Source organism: Salvia hispanica, chromosome 4, assembly GCF_023119035.1.
Source record: "Salvia hispanica cultivar TCC Black 2014 chromosome 4, UniMelb_Shisp_WGS_1.0, whole genome shotgun sequence".
NCBI lineage: Eukaryota > Viridiplantae > Streptophyta > Magnoliopsida > Lamiales > Lamiaceae > Salvia > Salvia hispanica.
In genome coordinates this window covers 729,920-748,141 of record NC_062968.1, presented here as the reverse complement: position 1 = coordinate 748,141, position 18,222 = coordinate 729,920, and the positions used below count along the sequence as shown (strand labels likewise).

The window sequence follows — 18,222 nt, the reverse complement described above, 5'->3', positions numbered from 1 at the left end:
GGCTTCTTACACAATGATTCTAACCAAATACCAAACTTTCGACGATGTTATATAAATAATTTATTTTATTTTGCTAGAGACTGAAGTCCCTTCTTACTTTCTATGTGTGTCAGTCCGTGACTATCTTCGATGATAAGAACATATAATTTATACAAATAAAGAAAGTTTTTTTCAGCTTGGTAGAGACTCGAGCCCCTTCTTACTTTTGTGTACATCAATGACTACATTCGATGATAGGAATAAAGATGATTTATACACTTATATTATATTTTGAACTATGGTAGAATTGGTGTATGGTATAATAGTCTAGCACGTTTGTAGTTGCACGAAATTGTCATCTTCATTTCAAACGTAATCTATTATCTATATATGTGAATTGAATGGTGGAAATTGCAATGAATAATCAACAATTAAAGCCAAACACTAATTTCACCATATAATAATTCTTACACTGGGGGCCCGAAATCGTGCTAAAAATGACAACTTGTATTAATATTTGAAATATCTAATTTCCAAAAATATGAGATAATTATGCGATTGCGTTGTTGGGCCTTATACGTAATATATATAGTCGTCAAACTCATCAACAAAGTATAATAATTAGCTAGAGATCCCTTTGTAATGGAACTACTAAATATGTTGAGACATGCTACTTTTTTGCTAATGGATAAATCTATGTCTATCCTTTTCTATCTCTCCAATATATTTTGCTTGCCTTTTCAAATGATCGTCAATAAGTTTAAATTGTAATTTATTGACTAAAATTGAGTGATTTCGTTCTAGCATATAAGTCCAATTAGATATTTTTATATTGTCACAAGCCAAAGTATAAAAGTTAGTATGAGAGAAGTGTGAAATTGGTAGTTTAATTTGACTTAAAAGTCTCTCAAAGGGAACAAAGTTCAGACATATCAAGATCATGCATGACATAATGCAATGATAAATTCGATTTTTATATATTCACTATATTTATTTTTCATGGACAATAAAGTATGTTAATACTATAAAAAATTAAAATTAAATTGCATACCACAATTATATATGTAAAATGAATTCTAAAGTATTCTATACTATTAAAAAGTTACTGATATAGGAGTAATAATTATAAGAAAGCTAACATATTATGCATAATCATGTAACAAAAAATATTAATCCAATTACAGTTTAGCATTATTTTTAATATTTGATTTGTATTTTAAAAATTAAGAATTAATTATTAGAATAAATTATTTCAAAGTTATTAATACTAAATAATAATAAAATAATTATGAATAAGTATATGATGATAACTTTTATGTTCACAGACAGTATTATAATAGTGAGACTCTTCGTGCAGTTTCTAGTTTTCTGATTTGTTGATATATCCCACTAAAGTAATTAGTGTCTAAATTTTGATAGTCAAATCACTTGAACAATAATTTAATTTTGTCAAACCACTTAATTTCACCTACAAATTAGTTAGTTGTCCAATTACTTTTCTCTCTTTCTTTCACATTGTTCCAATCTCCACACTCTAGACATCTTGCTAATATGGCTTCATTTTTATTCATTTTCTTAAACTTTTGGGCGAAGGGAAATCAAACACGTACCAACATAAATCACATTTAGTAACATAAAAGACTTTTGGAGGCTAGCTAGATTTTAAATTCTAATAAACTTTCAATAGGATATATTTTAATTATAACTTTTTAATAAAGATTCACAAATATCCTACCTTCTACTAATATATAGGGTAATTGATATTCAGCCATGCATATTCAAATAAAACTGATTTTATTATTTAATTTACCTTATAATGATGGTTACTTTTATTGGAGTCAAATCACCCCTTCTTCTAGAATAGTTAAGAGGTAGTAATGCAAATATATTAGAGCATTAAATAAGACCCTTGATTTATTATTACTATATTTTATTAAAAAATTACAAAAAGTACTCTTTTATGGCCATTGTGATTGCATAACTTTATTCATTCAGATATTCCTAATTAATGATGCTAGGTAAGGTAGTGCATGTTGAATTAAAAGCTTGAATATAGAGACAAAAGAGAATTTAATGTACCCTACAAATGAGAGGCAGTCCAACTTTAAGATATACACTGGATAATAGTAATTCTTCTCAAATACTACTATACAATATTATTATTATTGCATTAAGAGTGGACCCTTTTTTTCTTCTCTTTTTTGTGCCATTGGAACTAAAACCATACGGCTCTGCCATTTTTCTGAATGCCACACGATTCGCATCTTTGAATTTGCTACCAAAAAAATATGATATAAAATAATTTAAATAAAATGAAGAATGGCATCTTTCAATGATGCAAATCATCTGCAACAAAATTAATGACATCTTTCAATGAAATAGATGAAAAGTACTCCTTCAAATATCTACTTTTTTTCAATAGGGTGAAAATGCTCAACGTTAGAAACTTTACATACAAAATCCACAAAAATAATGACAATACAAAATACAAAATTTAGGTGACAAACAATAAAAATAATCGGATCTGATAACCAAAGAGTAAGATAAAAGAATACCAAGACGACGACATGAACTAAACCAAAGTCCAAAACACGAAACTGGACCATTAGGTAGTTTTCTGAGTATTTAAAATCAATTGACAACAACTAGAGCATAATAAGTTATGAATACAAAATGAATTAGGGAATTTCTTGACGTATCACTCTTTTCTTTAGCTTAAGAAGGAAAAGAGATGAATAATCCCATTATAATTTATAAGATTTCCTCAGTATTTCAAATTCACATCTTTAATTATTTAATGAAATGAATCGATTTTCTCAATGTAATGAATGAACATTATTGACAGTATAAAATATCTAGAATATATGAAAATATTTATGAGTTATTTAAAATAATTTTTGGTCAGAAAAGATGTGCAATTCCTATCTAATTTGAACTTTGAAGCTTGTATATATATAGTCATAGGATGAATTGACTGACTATTACTGAGGCACGCATGCTACCATTGAACAGTATTTAATATTATTGACAGAGTCTAAATGCCTAGTGCATTTATAGTCAAGAATGATAAGACCACCACTCTTTTTCCACCGCTGGATTAATTTTATCTCTATTTTATAAAGTTTGAACCCTATACATATAATGGTGCAATAATATGAACAAATAATAATGATAATGTATTGAGTTTCAATTAAATGTAACCTTATTCTAATTGTACTATTCTTACTTCTTACTCCACTAACCAACCTTCAATTATATTCTCATTCATGTCAAAACATAAAATTATTGGAATTTCCATGATAACACTAACCGACCTTCAATCATATTCTCATTCATGTCAAAACATAAAAATTATTGGAGTTTCCATCTGCATAGATAACATATTTTTATTCATCATTCTATCTAATGAAAAGAATGTCGGATTAACTAGTTGACTTATTTTACCTCATTGTCAATAGATTTAACTTTTATAGTGTTCTAAGTTAATAGTATAAATCAGTTTGAACTAAAATGTCAAATTAATGTAGGCGGTTTGAATGTTTGGAAAAGTGAAAAAAAATGTGACTTTCGGTGTAATAAAAACTAATTAATATAGATAAAAATTTCATTTCCCAACATCTGTTAGTTAAGAGTTAGTGCCCTTTGCTTTCCCAATATTAATTGAATTTAAGTTAAATAATTCTGTCTTCTCAGAGGATAAGCCACTTTACCTGTCACTCTCAAGGAAGTGACATGATTTTGATAAGACATAAATTGGTAACGAGTATTTATGCTTCTTTCAGTTTTTGAGTAATACTATAAGATTTTGAAGTGATCAAAGTTGACTATGTATAAACTATTATTCCACCAAATGGATTGCCCAAAGTTACCACTTTTTTATATATTTAATATCAATTATTTTAGATTCTATACTATTGTCTTTTTGAATAATTTGGAGGATAACTTTACTTTCTATTAAATCAACAATTATTCTTTATTCAATCTTGTATGTAATAGAATATTCATACTAGGAGGGTTTGTGTTTTATAAATATAAATAGTGCACCGAAAAAATTAAATTTCTGAACAATGATCTGGATTTGGTATGGATCATGAATGGTAATTCAATATATAAATTATTCAGTTTGATAAATTAATAAAAATGAATTGAAATTATTCGAGCTATAGGCACACATAAGCTAGATGATTTAGAGTATAAAAAGGATGAGAATGGAACTAGCCATTTGCATCCAACATGATCAACAATTGGAAGACAAACACAGAGACAAACACAGTGTTAGTATGCCTTCAATCCGTATAATTTACCGCTAGCCGAACGAAAGTCTCGCTGTGTGCCTATTTAAATAGAAGTAGGGCACATAATTCTGTAATCTGAAAACACTCTGAATACAATCTATTTTTCGTTTCCTGCCTGTGGACCTAGCCAACACAACGTTAGATAAACCACGTAAATTCTGTGTGTCTTTATGTTTCTGTTTGTCTCTATTACACAATTATTCTATTCTATCACGACATGTAGAAAGTTCAATAGTTTCATTTACTCTACATGATCTTATGTACATGTGTTCTAGAATAACTACTATTGCATGATCTTAGGTATTTAGTCACTTGGCTACTATTTTTATTTGGTTTTCTTAATTATGAATATTATACTTCTCTTTAATTAACATAATGTTAAGCAAAGCTTGAGATCCCCAATAGCCGAAATTAGACATGTCATTTGCCGACTTAAAGGTTCCTCAAGTAGTACTAATTAATAAAAAAATCAGGTAACGTATTGCTTGACGAATATTAAAGTATGTATGTATGTAATTAAATTATTCTATTCTCTCATTTTTTTTATCTATTAATTGAATGTGTAATGGGTCATACCCTACCATTTTCATGCACCAATGGAATATATTTAGTATCTTGCTTTTCCTTGTAGTACCTTTTCTAGTGCACGATAGTTCCATTTTTTCACTTGATTTTTTTTTAATTAAAATACTAGAATAACAGTAATAATTAAAACACACACACAAACAAACACACCCCCTCCCAAAACTCTCCGTCTGTGAAATGTTGTCCACTTTGCTTCTTTTTTTTCTTTCCATTTCTGGTAAATGGACCATACTTTCAATTAACTCATAACTCATTACACTAACATTCTATTATAAAACCAATATATAAATGTGGGACATATATTCCATTAACTTTTTCCATTCACTTTTCTTAAAACCCGTGCCGAGTCAAACTAGGACAACATTTCGCGGACGGAGGAAGTATTATTATTTTCATTATTTTGTACATAGTCTTGGTGGGATAATTGTTTCTATTATTATTAATGGTTAACATAATGATCATATTATCAATAGGCTTGCCAATTTAAGAAAAGTTATTATTGTTACAATAATAATAATAATTATAATAATAATAATAATAATAATAATTATTATTATAATAATAATAATAATTATTATTATTATTTTAATTTAATTATCTTTATTATTCATAGTGCTAGTCTTGGTGGCCCGGGGTTGGTTCTATTATTATTCATTGGTTAACATAATGATCATATTATTAGTAAGCTTGCCGATTTTAGAAAAGCAACTATTGGTGAGTGAGGCCACGTGGTTTTTTATCTTCCAATATGGAGTAATATGTTAACATACATCAAATAATATATAATAATAATTTCCATGGCATATGGCGCGAAATTATTTGGTATTGAGCTTTGTTATATGAAGTGAAAGATTTGATAGATAATATATATATTTTTTATTTATATTTAATATACATGTATATCCCTCAGCTAGGTAGGGAGATTCCCACCTATCGAAGAAGAAAACTTGCTAGCATTTCTACGTTATAGTCTCATGCATTATAACATTTGTACCATATAATAATATGCCAATCTATTCACTATCTTTTCCTTTGTCCTTTCCTTTTATTAAATTTAGTTATGTATCACCTTACAATAGTGGAATTAAGTTAAAGGGATAATATACTTTTGTATTTCTTTTTCATGATATTGAAGCATGTACTTAATGTTGCCTACTCCCTTTTGTCCAACTTGAAAAAAGTTTAAAGTTTTGTAACTTATATGAGTTAGACATCTTGAGTTTGCATGATGATACAATACACTTAATTAAGAAAAATCAGGTAATAAATAAAAATGGGTTCGTTGATGAATGTCGAATCGTTGAAAAAACATGAAGTTTGTCCACATGCAGGTCTAGCTAGCTAGATGTAACTTTTAAAATCAACAGGAAAAATCATGAATTTTGGATTACTTCGCAATTATATCACAATATAAAGTTGCAGTGAGATTAAATTTGATATAACAGTCCAAAAATCATACATGGAAGTTGTCGTCATCTATGGATTAAACAATGTCTTTTTGTTCACAAAGAATATAAACAATATTCCATATCGAGTGACTGACTTTGGGTCAAATTTAACTGATCAATAGTATATCTGAACTTAAAATTTAAGCCAGATAGAAGGGTTTGGCAGAGAGTGTTGGCAAATGAAAAAAAAATAACCATAACAATATCTCACATCGTTGTAAAGAAAGAACTCAAACCACTATATAAATCTCATGAACCTCTCACCCCTATTATCAATCATTGATTTAGGATAGTACCTATATAACTTTTTCTTTTTCTGTCACTACATATATTAGCAATTTCACAAAAATATTACTGGTTCATCCAATTCCACAATGTTGCTTAATACTACTACAATACTTCAAACCAAAGTTATAAGTACAACATTATTACCAATGTTCCACCCAAAGTAGCACACATTTAACTTTGAGATTAGAACTTCATTAGGGTTTGACGATTAAGTACTTCTCTTTCTTGCATCATAATTACTTAAATGAATAAGACCATCACACCAATTTGAATATGTTGAGAGATACAGGTGTGTGATCAAATACTAACTAAGTTATGATAATAACTAATAACTAATATCAATTTTGTATGTTAAAAACATCAACACAAAGACATAAATTTATCAATCTTCTTGTGCTGATAAACTTATGTCTTTGTGTTGACATTTTAAATTTACATGTTTTATTGATATAATTATGTCTTTGTGTTGATAATTTTAATGCAAAATATTGAAAGTTATTAGTTATTGCTTTAAATTAGTTAGCACACAAACACAACCCTGTTGATACATCCATTTGTTTAATTACATCAACTATAGTTACAACATTATTATGAATGTTTAACCTAAAGAAGCATAATTAGACATATAGTAGATATTTGGAAGAGGATGAGAGAGAGAGAGGTGTGGGGGCCGGAACTGGTGTGCAGAGGCACTGGTGAAATTTTTGTCATCTGAAAATAAGACAGGCTTAATTATAGCTGGATTTTGTTTCATCAGTTTCAACCCAGGCCCCCCCTTCTATCTTTCTCTCTCTCTCTCCCTCAAACAAGAAAATTCTCTACCAATTACATCACTCCTCTCTGCATGCATGCTCTGTTGGGAATTTTGGACTCATATACGTACAAATATAGATACATGCACCTCCACTCTTCATTGCTTGCACTTAGTGTACTTACTACTGCTCCCTCCGTCCCATATTTGGAGTCAGTTATTGTTATGGCTCGGGTTTTAAGAAAGAGTGGAAGTGTGTAATAAATGAAGTGAGATGACGGAGTGTGTAATAAATGAAGTAAGTTAGTTGAAGGTGAGTCCCTTTTTGACTTTTTGATTTTTTATTTTTGTTTTGATTTATTTTAATGCAGATAATGACATTTTGATATAATTATGATGAAGAATGGGGTAAAATTACATGACCAAATATGGAAAATTCTAAATGTGACTCTTAAACTGGGACGGAGGGAGTATTTCACATGTACATTATCTGTTTTATTTGTGATGTTTCATTTTTGTGTAAACACGTTTTCAATTATGGATGCATGCATTTTTCTAAATTAATCATTTCATCATCATTATTGTGTTGTGTTGTGTGCATAGCCTATATTTACGTACAATTATGTGCTGGATGTGTATATTTATAGAGACAGGATTGCTTAGTACATGTTGTATTTAAATCATATTCTACTAATTTAAGATCTCATTTTATAATGAAATGTGAGCGTGGTGATTGAATGGTGTGCGTGGGGTCCACTTACTGAAAATGGAAAAAAAGTACATAAAATTTTAAGTTGCGGACGTTTCGAAATAGGAGAATGAGACATTTTTCTTGGACGGAAAGAGTATATGAATAATTACCTATATAGTGACGAAACTAGAAATAGTTGTTGAGGGGGACCAAGTTTAGTAACATAAGTTCAAGGAGCAACAAGTATGTTTTTAAAAATAAAACATAAATAAATACTATGATATAGAATAGTACTTTATTTTCTTAATTATGGAGTAACTAATTCATGAGTATTTTTGAAAAATATTGGAGGGCGATGGACCACACTTATATAGATAACTTTGCCCACTGTAAATATATATTGTTCCTTTTTCTACTTTCAATTTGTTGAAGTATTTGCTTTTTTGCTAAGTTATTGCTAGCAATGCAAGGCTGTAAATACAAAAAAGTTTAATTTGGTTAAGAAAAATAGTTAATTTAGAAAAGCGTCATATCCTAAAACATAAATAATAAATTCCCGAGTAAATAAATGTGTGATTAACTTAATCTCTTAAAAAGAACTTTTATGCAATTGACACATACATATATTCATGAAAATCATGTAATTAAAGTACATTATCTTCAATCATCAACTTGAATAGAAAGAAATTAAACACCGCCATATATGATCAAACATAAAGAATAAACCCACAGCTTTTGGTTATTCACCTTTTCCCTAAATTAGAAATATGCTCAAGGAAAAGAGCAACATTTCTCTAATTTGAGAATATTGGATTAAAAAGATATTAAAGTTAAAGCTTCCAATTAGTAAAAGAATTATAAATAATGAAAAAGAAATATGTCCACATCATTAACAACCAATTTGTTTTTATTTTTTGCATTTTCTGTTTTTTTTTTTTTAATTATTGTGGTCAGAAAAGTAGTGACTTCTTTTCAAGTGAGCTTCTCTAAAAAATGAGTCAGATTTGTACAAAAAAAGATGCACATATTCTATGCCAAAAATGTCATAGAAGAAATTTGTAAACCACCATGAAATGGAAAAGAGCAAAAGACTTCAATTATTTTCATGATAAAGGTCACTTTTTTATGTACTGTACTATATTGATATTTTTTTATATATATGTATAGTACTTATTCTTATCATACTAAAACTGAGTCCCACAAAATGTACCACAAAAATATTTGTTCGATATACATAGACTACATGAGAGTCAATGAGCTTGGGCCTCACCATTCAATCACTTCATTCAAAAATTATTACTGTATTATTATTATTATTATTATTATTATTATTATTATTATTATTATTATTATTATTATTATTATTGTTATTATTATTAAAACCATACATATATTTATGCGGTTGGAAGACAAATGTGGTTCATCAATAGTCGCTAACAGTAGACGACAGACGAAGAACAAAAGTGAACCTCATGCTCGAAGGACTAGGACCAATGACAGCTCTAAAGACTGAATTTAATAGAGTTTTCAGACTTATATCGACTGACAGTGGGGTCGATCGATTATGTTAATTTACGTAGGCCATATGTTGCATTACATGATTATATCCCATTTGTTCTTTTATTTATATAATAAAGTGGTGAAATTAAATGTGATGATATGACAACATTAAACTAATAAAAGAACCCAATGTAGTTTGAAGCAAAATGATTATGTTTGGGGTTGGTAGTGTAATAAATGATGGAATTATTGGGGAGAAAAAGGGGAATAAATATTGTAACATTCCATTTTAGGTAGAGAATGTTGTGACATAATTGGGAAGGGAAACATGAGTAAAAGGGCAGGTACATCCTTCCTCTTTCCAAGCCCTTAAAACAACCGACAGCTTAACCTTTTTCTCTAATTTTCTGACACTAAAATCCCACCAAGCATGCAATATAAGACTATTACACTTCATCAACATACACAAAAACACACGCACACACGTATGTATAACCAATACAATATTGACATCTTTTTTTGAAAAAATTGTGTTTTGTTAGAACAAGTCGCTTATAATTGGACAGTAAAAAATATATAAAATCCACTAATAATAGAAAAAGTATTAATTATTACTAAAAACTTTAAGAACATTAAATATAAGAAAGTACACATGTCTTCAACGATCATTTACTATAGGTTAAATAAAAGTGAAGGAATATGGAAATAAAACATCTCTACAGCGTGAAACGGTACAAATCGAGAACGCTAGTAAATACAATCAACAACGAATTCAGTAAATAGAATTCGTACGGTCGAACGCAATAAACAGGGTAGTCCCAGCATCTGAAGGCAGAGACAGCTCGAAAGGCCGAAATTCTCCGAGCCGACGGTGGGCCGGTCCACCCGACCCCACCCGGATCCACCACTAAGTACATCTCCAACCCAAGATTTTTTCTCCACTCTCCTCTAATAAAACCCAAAACAAAAAAAAAAATGAAGCTACCCTAAATTAATTCAATGCAATGTTTGTGTATTTATGATGAGCGGATCCGTTTCAACCGCGGCGGCGGTGTGATCATTCCCACACACACCAATCACCGCCAGCTCCGCCGCGCAGACCGGCAGAATGTTACTGTTATTACTCTGCGCGGCGGTGGTGGCGGAGGCGGAGGCCGCGAGGGCTTCCGCCCTCACGACCTGCGCCCTCCAGTCCGTGCGCCCGAGCACGGCCAGCATCAGCACGGCGCAGGATGCCTGCGCCGCGAGCAGGCCGAGCCACAGCCCCGGGAAGCCGCGGCGCAGCCAGAACCCCATCACGAACGCCGCGGGCATCCCGACGAGGTAGAACGAGCCCAGGTTGATGTTCGCCCCGACCGTCGGCCGCGCGCTGCCGCGCAGCACGCCGCAGCCGGTCGTCTGCGGGCAGTTCCCGAGCTCGCAGATCCCGGCGATCGGCAATGCCGCCGCCGTCAGCTCCAAAATTCCGGCGTCGTCCGTGAAGAGCCTCCCCCATTTTCCCCTCATCAAAATCGCGAAAACCATCGCCGCCACCCCCATCGCCGCCGCGCAGAGGAGCGCGACCGCGGCCGCGAGCCTGGCCCGGGCGGGGCGCCCGGCCCCGAGCTCGTTCCCGACTCGAATCGAGACGCCGAGGCTCAAGGAAGAAGGGAACACATAAATCAAAGAGGTCGTCTGAATCAAAATCCCCATCGAAGCAATCGTCGCCTTCGGATTCGGGAGCAAACCACATAGAATTATCATCAGCTCGTACCACCACCACTCCAAGCACACAGACACACACGTCGGCACGGCCAGCCCCACCAACGCCGACCAGCCACGCAAGCAGTCCCGGCTCGGGCCCACCCAGGAATCCTCGTAAACACCGGAGAAGTAAACATAGCCGCAGAGCAAAAGGACAAGGTTGAGATTCGTGAGAGCCATCGCCAGCGCCACTCCAGCTACCCCCATCGAGAAATACTCGACCAGGAGGTAGTTCAGAGGGACGTGGAAGAAAACAGAAGCAAATGAACAATAGCTGACAGGCAATGTGATACCCTGGCACCGGAGATAGATCCGGAGCGGGTGAAGCACTGCAAGGAAAAAGAGGTCCGGGATGGCGTAGACGATAAATGTGTGAGCCACAGACGATATCTCCTCGTCCTGGTTGCACCAGAGTAGAATAGTCCTCATGTTGAGCCACATCACTGTGATGGGGACCGCGGCGGCGAGGAGGAGGAGGATGGTGCGGTGGAGAGTCAGGCCCAGGACCTTCATCTGCTTCGCACCGCAGGCCTGGCTGGCGATGGGCTCCATGCCCATCGCCAGGCCAGAGATGACGGAGTAGCCAGTGATGTTGGCTACTCCGATGGACAGGGAGCCCCCGGCGAGCTCCAACTCGCCGAGGTAGCCCAGGAAGAGCATTGAGATCATGGCCCTTGAGTAGAGGATTAGCCCTGTCATGGCTGTGGGGCATGAGATTTTGCCTATCTCCTTCATTTCTTCAAGGACCTAATTTTCATCAAAAACATTATTTTATGATCATGGTGTGACATGTGTTATGAATTTTATTTTATTTTAAAAAAAAAAATAATTTGAATGTACCTCAGACGTGCTAGGCCATCGAAGAAGGTCGTCGTCTGCATCGGAAAAATCAGCATCCATGGTCTTGATGGGGTTTATGAAGTGGTTTTTATTGGAGGGAGGGGAAGAGGGCTTGGGATTGCACATACCTTCTTCTTTTTTTTTTCTTCTTTTTTTTGTTGTTGTTTATTTTCTTCACTACAAAGTGGTATAGTGCTAAAGTTTGGGAGGGGGACTATAGTTGAAGCAAATAAAAAAATGGACAAATTTTTTGGGTTGGTGTAGGATGTTTGGTTTTTGCAAAACTTGATGGGGGGAGGGCAAACATTCATTGTCTATATATACATAAACAAGAATCGATATGCATCAACTACGTGTCGAAAATGAAGAATGCTATGAAAAAGCCACTTAGCTACAATATTTTTTTGGGGGGTGGCTATCTCCACTTTTCATCGTACAAAAAATAAAAGTGACAATAAAAATTTTCATGGTGTTTGTGGTAAAGAGTGGTGAAATAAAAAATTGACGTCTGTGTTACTAGTGAGGAAATGCAGAAAATTCTCAATATTATATCTAAGTAGCATAATTAAATAATGCATGGATATGATTGGTGGAAACGGCATTGTTTTGAGCCAAGAATTAGTTTTTTTAGGTAATCTTTTTGGGTATTTAAGGTATGGTGGGATTTCTGTAGCTTAATCGCCTCCCCCTCTAAAGATAAGAAAGAAAAACATGGAGAATAAAAAGATATATTATCTTTAATGCTAAGTGGAAAAGGGTGAATGGGATTGACAAGTAATCTAAATTCAATTCCCTCACTATAGCTAGTTGTGTCTTGAAGTGACATAGCATCAACATGTGGCTTATCCAGAATTTTTGATTTGGAGACGAGTTGATTCGGATTGTTGATCGCTTCTGACGTAAAACGACTTTCGTTGTCTTTTGTTACTTCTTTTCGGCTTTCTCCCTCTTTATTTAATTCCCTCATGTCTCTCACCCTTTAACTTTTTGTTATGAATATTGGATAAATGAGCTATGTAATTTTCAATTAAAATGATAAAATTATAATTTTTAAAATTTTTTTAATTAGTTCAATCTGAGATTTATGAATTTATTCCATGTTGCAACTTTAATCATATGACTAATTCATTTCTATATATATGTTATTCTTCTTTGTTGCAAGAATACTATTTTTGGAAATTTGTTACATACTTTTGTAAATTGATTTCAATTTCAAAGAAATGTTGTTAAGTAGGATATGAAATGTCTTCTTGGGTCTCCAACGTAAAATGTCTGGATTTGCAATGGAGAAGCAAGCTATGCGGTATAAATGAGCAATGAAGAGTGTGGATATTAGATAATTAATGAGTTGTGGATAATTGACTATTGTGAAAATTTCAATTTATCCATTTACAAACAAAAAAACACACATAGTGGGAGGGGTGTTACATTTTTTCTTCACAGTCCATGTGATGTACCGCAGTCGGAGCTGTCCATGGCCGATTTCTCACAGCCAAACACACCTTAGCTACTTTGCCCAATTTGAGAGGCACAACTTCATCCATAAATCACTATGAGGTCCCATCTCATTTCTGGCTGTGTTTTTCTCATTTAATTAACTTCTCTTTTATATATGTCTATATAATTTTACATATGCACAATCTTTTAGCGAGTAGTGATAAAATGCAAACTCATATATTGTACAAACTCCAAACTTTTCAACACTGTATCAACACAACGTCAATACAGTGTCAGCACAGTGTAAAATTTCAAGATTTTGATGTCAACACAACTTCAACACAGCATCAACCGTTGACATTGTGTTGACATTTTCTATTGCTATTATTTTATCATCTGTTGATATTTTTTCTAACATTCCAGATCAAAGTTTGGAATTTGTACAATATTTAGAGTTTGCATTTGATCACATTTCATCTTTTAGTAACGTGCGAAACCCAAATTTAACCAGATTTTGCTGAGGTGCATGCTATAATCATCCATAGGAAAATGAGAGACATGATGATTACCCACCTAAGACGGAACAACCCAATCTCAATCAACAAGGATGTCTCAACATCTAATTAGATAATATGAATTGAATTCCTAGTATTGGGGAGAAGCCCATGGATATCAAATGCTTCCAAAAATAAACAAAAAGGGGGTTTGCAATAAAAATGAAATTAATTAATATGGATGAACAAGTTATGGGGTGGGGGGAAAGGGACCACTATGATTATGATATATGATATAGTATAATTTTTTTAAATAATAAAAAAACTTGAAAAAAATTGGGTGTGTGAATATTAACCGGCAAGACTGGTTGAGAGGAAACACAATCTCAAATAAAATTGGTAAGTCCAAAATCCCAATCAAATAAAATTAGATATATCCATTTAAAAACACACCAAAAACAACCAAAAATGCCTAAAAGTGGGGGCACCCTCTGCCCTCTCTGTCACACTCTGGCGACATGCACTTTATAATAATCGCTCTGTTCAATATAATTCGCACGCACCACTCTCAGACTCTGAGAACTAAATTACAACATGCAAATTTTCAGTAATTAATTTTTTTATTCATTTATTTTGAATGGAATTATTATCATCTCGAAACATCCCTGGCCTCGTGTTTCCAGCTCGATCTTTTTTCCTGCACAAAAAAGATCTCCACCCGGAAAAACTACCACATGTATGTATGTATGTGTAGTGATGCCACGTCACGGGATTTTTGTTCGTGTGCAGTAGCCTGCAAATCGCATTGGATAACGTTTTTCATGTGTGGGGCTAGGTGGGTTGGTTGTTATTGTTGTGTGATGGTTCAAGACTTGTATGAACCTTTGTTTGTGTCTAGCAACGTCGAGTCGTATTGGATAACGTTTTTCATGTGTGGGGCTAGGTGGGTTGGTTGTTATTGTTGTGTGACGGTTCAAGACTTGTATGAACCTTTGTTTGTGTCTAGCAACGTCGAATCGTATTGGATGACGTTTTTCATGTGAGACGGTGATACGTGATTTTCTTTTATTCGGGGGTTTATCGTTGTGTGATGGGCCAAGATTAATGTTAGTGACAAATATTATAGCTGCAACGAGACCATATGACTTTTGTTCATGTGCTATGTTGTACAACGGTAGACTGCAAATTGTAATGGATAATGATTTTTCTACGGTTGTCAAATGATTAACATTTTTGTGTGGGTACCGTTGTTTGTCTGTTCATCACTAAATGTTAATGACACATATTATAGCCACAATAAGACCATATGACTTTTGTTCATGTGCAATAGTCTGCAAATCAAATTGGATAATTTTTTTTTATGATTTGCGCATGTTTCATGTTTCTAGCCTCCAAATCAAACTGAATATAAACCTCAATAGACTGCAAATCGCACTGGATAACGATAAATGTACAAATTTGACTCAGACTCAAGAGAAACATTAATGAATTTAAAACTTGAAACATTTAGCCTTGAAATATACTCACTCTACTATTATTAAAACATCCCTAAAGTGGACATTTTTTCACCTTTTGGTGAAGCAAGAGACATGGAATTTGGTGTAATAAAAATGGTAAGTGGGGTTCACCAAATGGCTCTTAACCTTTGATTTTGGTGTTGAAAAATAGACAAAATTCTGTATTTACAAATAATAAAAGAAGAAGGGTGTCTCTCTTGAGTCCACCAAATAAATTGATATGCACCCACTATTATATTCTTTATCAGAGTGCCTGAGGAATTTAAGCATCACATTATGCATTGTTTCACTAAACAAAACATCAATACACAGTGTAAGAATAATTGGCAAATTCCACCACCTAGTGAAGCAATGTATGTCAATAAAGGCAACAAGTATCAATTGTTGATGTCTAGCCTCCTCATGATCCCTTCTCCTATTCAAGACCGTCTCGCGCATTAGGTCGATTAGGTAAAATTACGGGACACGTTCAGATTTAGCCAGAAAGATAAATAAACAAAACATGATTTTAAGTTTAAATTTTCAAACTGAAATCACTTTTCTTGCGCGATTCCGCCTCATGCACGTGCTTTTAACAACACTACTAGTAGAGAATGTACGACCAAATGTATTAGGTGATTTTTTCCGAATGCCAAATACCACAAATAAAAAATAAAAAAAAAAGTAAAAAGGTAAAAAAAAAACATAAATTTTGTGCATGAAGTGGAAATTTTTGGAACACTTGGTAATGTCCTAAAACAAAAGGATGGTCAATGTTTTTTGTGTATGTAACAAAGAATTACAAGGAGGCAAAATAACCTTTTTTCAGATACTGATAATGCAATAAGCATAAGAATCTATTCCAAAGCTAGCTAAAGGAATGCTGAAAAGGTAGAATTTTCACAAAAATCTAGCTCCATGCTTTCTGAAGACAAGGGTATGGAAGCTCGTATTCGATTAGGCGACGCGCAGTTGGTGGATTTGCAGCCACCAACTGCGAAAATTCAATTGAGATAAGAAAAAAAAAAGAAAAAGAAAAAGGAAAATCACTTAACCAGCTCATGGAGCAAATTGCATGAGATTCCATGGTTACATCAAGTTAATGGGCAGCAAATTCCTGTGGAAAATGATGTGTTTTTTCGCATCCGGGAATCAATCCTTGCTGCTTATCTTAATAGTTAAACGTGTTGGAAAATAGAATCGAAATGCAGAAAAAGTACGGTGATGAGGTTTAGGACAACGTCGTGTTAGCTTCTTCGCGAAGCTTAGGACTAGTTTGGGTAAATATACGACTAGGACATACGAAGCTCTACGAAGAACTTTTGTTTGTTTTGATCATGGGCTTATGTAAAGGATTCTCAGTATTTTTCTGGAATAGATGGAATCAAGGATTTTGAAAAGATGGTGCTAGATTTTTTTTTTAGTACAATTGGGTGATGGTGGATGTGTTTTCTTTCTCCCAAGAAAGAGGTTGATGATGATCACTTAAAAAGAATATCCATCAAAAATATTTCACAGGGATAAGATATGTAGTTTTGCATTCTTACATAGCTCTCACTATGTAGGAATTTCTTCACTGAACTAAATTAATCTATTTGGGAAATTTAATAAATTTAACACTAAACAAGTAGTATATACTTCACTTTCAAATGATGTAGCATTGAAATACGTCGTTATTGATCGATCCGTGGGAGGATAATGATCGGAATAGGGGACCGAAAGGTATGGAACTTGTGAGTGGGGGTCTTCGAAATGGTATTTATCGCGAACGATGGAATCATTCGAAAGAATTGGACGAGGAGCCATATGAGGTGAAAAACTCATGTATGGTTTTGCGGAGTGACACTAAGGATGATGTGATAGTCAACTTTTCTTAGATTTCCGAGGTTAAGGAAGACTTGAAACAGAACCTCGCTCGTAGAGTAATTCATCGCACCTGCGATCCAGAATGTGTTGTGACGAATTGATATATCAATGGTAAAATATTATGGAGTTATGTAGGTTTATTAAAGGATGAGGACATTTTTTGTCGACGTTGAAACGACGAATTGGATATATTCTTAAGGAATGAAGAGATAAAAAAACATTTTGAGGCCCATTAGTAAGTATAACAAAAATTTGTTTGCAGCCCACTCTAAAGTCTAAACCCATCAACTACGTCTTTTGGATTTTCGAATCTCATTTTGTTCGAATTTAATAAGAACATAGCATTTTTAATTATATTGGTTAAAAGGGCTACTTTTTCAGGCTTTTATATTAATTAAAATTGGGCTTTAATAAATTCTATAGTGAACTAAGAGATTGGGCTTTAATAAATTCTATAGTGAACTTAGAAATTGGGCTTTTAAATATATAGACACTATCAATCTTTATCCTGATGAGCTAACTGAAATAATTTAAATAATAGGTTACTTGTTAATTGGATTTAGGGATTTTTAGCTATAATAAGTTACATTTATTTTATGAATGAATATACCAAATTAAATTAAAATAAAATAAAATAAAAATAAACTATAACCCACATTTAGGAGATAGTTGAACTATACATTATATTTAAATATTATAATAATATAGTTATAATTATGATAATTTTAATAATAATATTTATTATACTGAAATTAAGTATGATTTATAATTTAAATTATTTTTGAAATATTAATTAATGTAATAATAAT

The 18,222-nt window shown here is 33.2% G+C and overlaps 1 protein-coding gene across 1 annotated transcript; it reads right to left on the bottom strand.

Moving 5' to 3' along the window:
* Positions 1-10,190: 10,190 nt before the first annotated feature.
* On the bottom strand, positions 10,191-12,404 carry LOC125219366 (protein DETOXIFICATION 48). Its single transcript, XM_048121330.1, has 2 exons — positions 12,121-12,404; positions 10,191-12,027 (listed from the first exon to the last, which is right to left on the bottom strand). The coding sequence occupies exons 1-2, from the start codon at positions 12,244-12,246 to the stop codon at positions 10,534-10,536; spliced, it is 1,620 nt and encodes a 539-aa protein (XP_047977287.1). The 5' UTR covers positions 12,247-12,404; the 3' UTR covers positions 10,191-10,533.
* Positions 12,405-18,222: the final 5,818 nt, after the last annotated feature.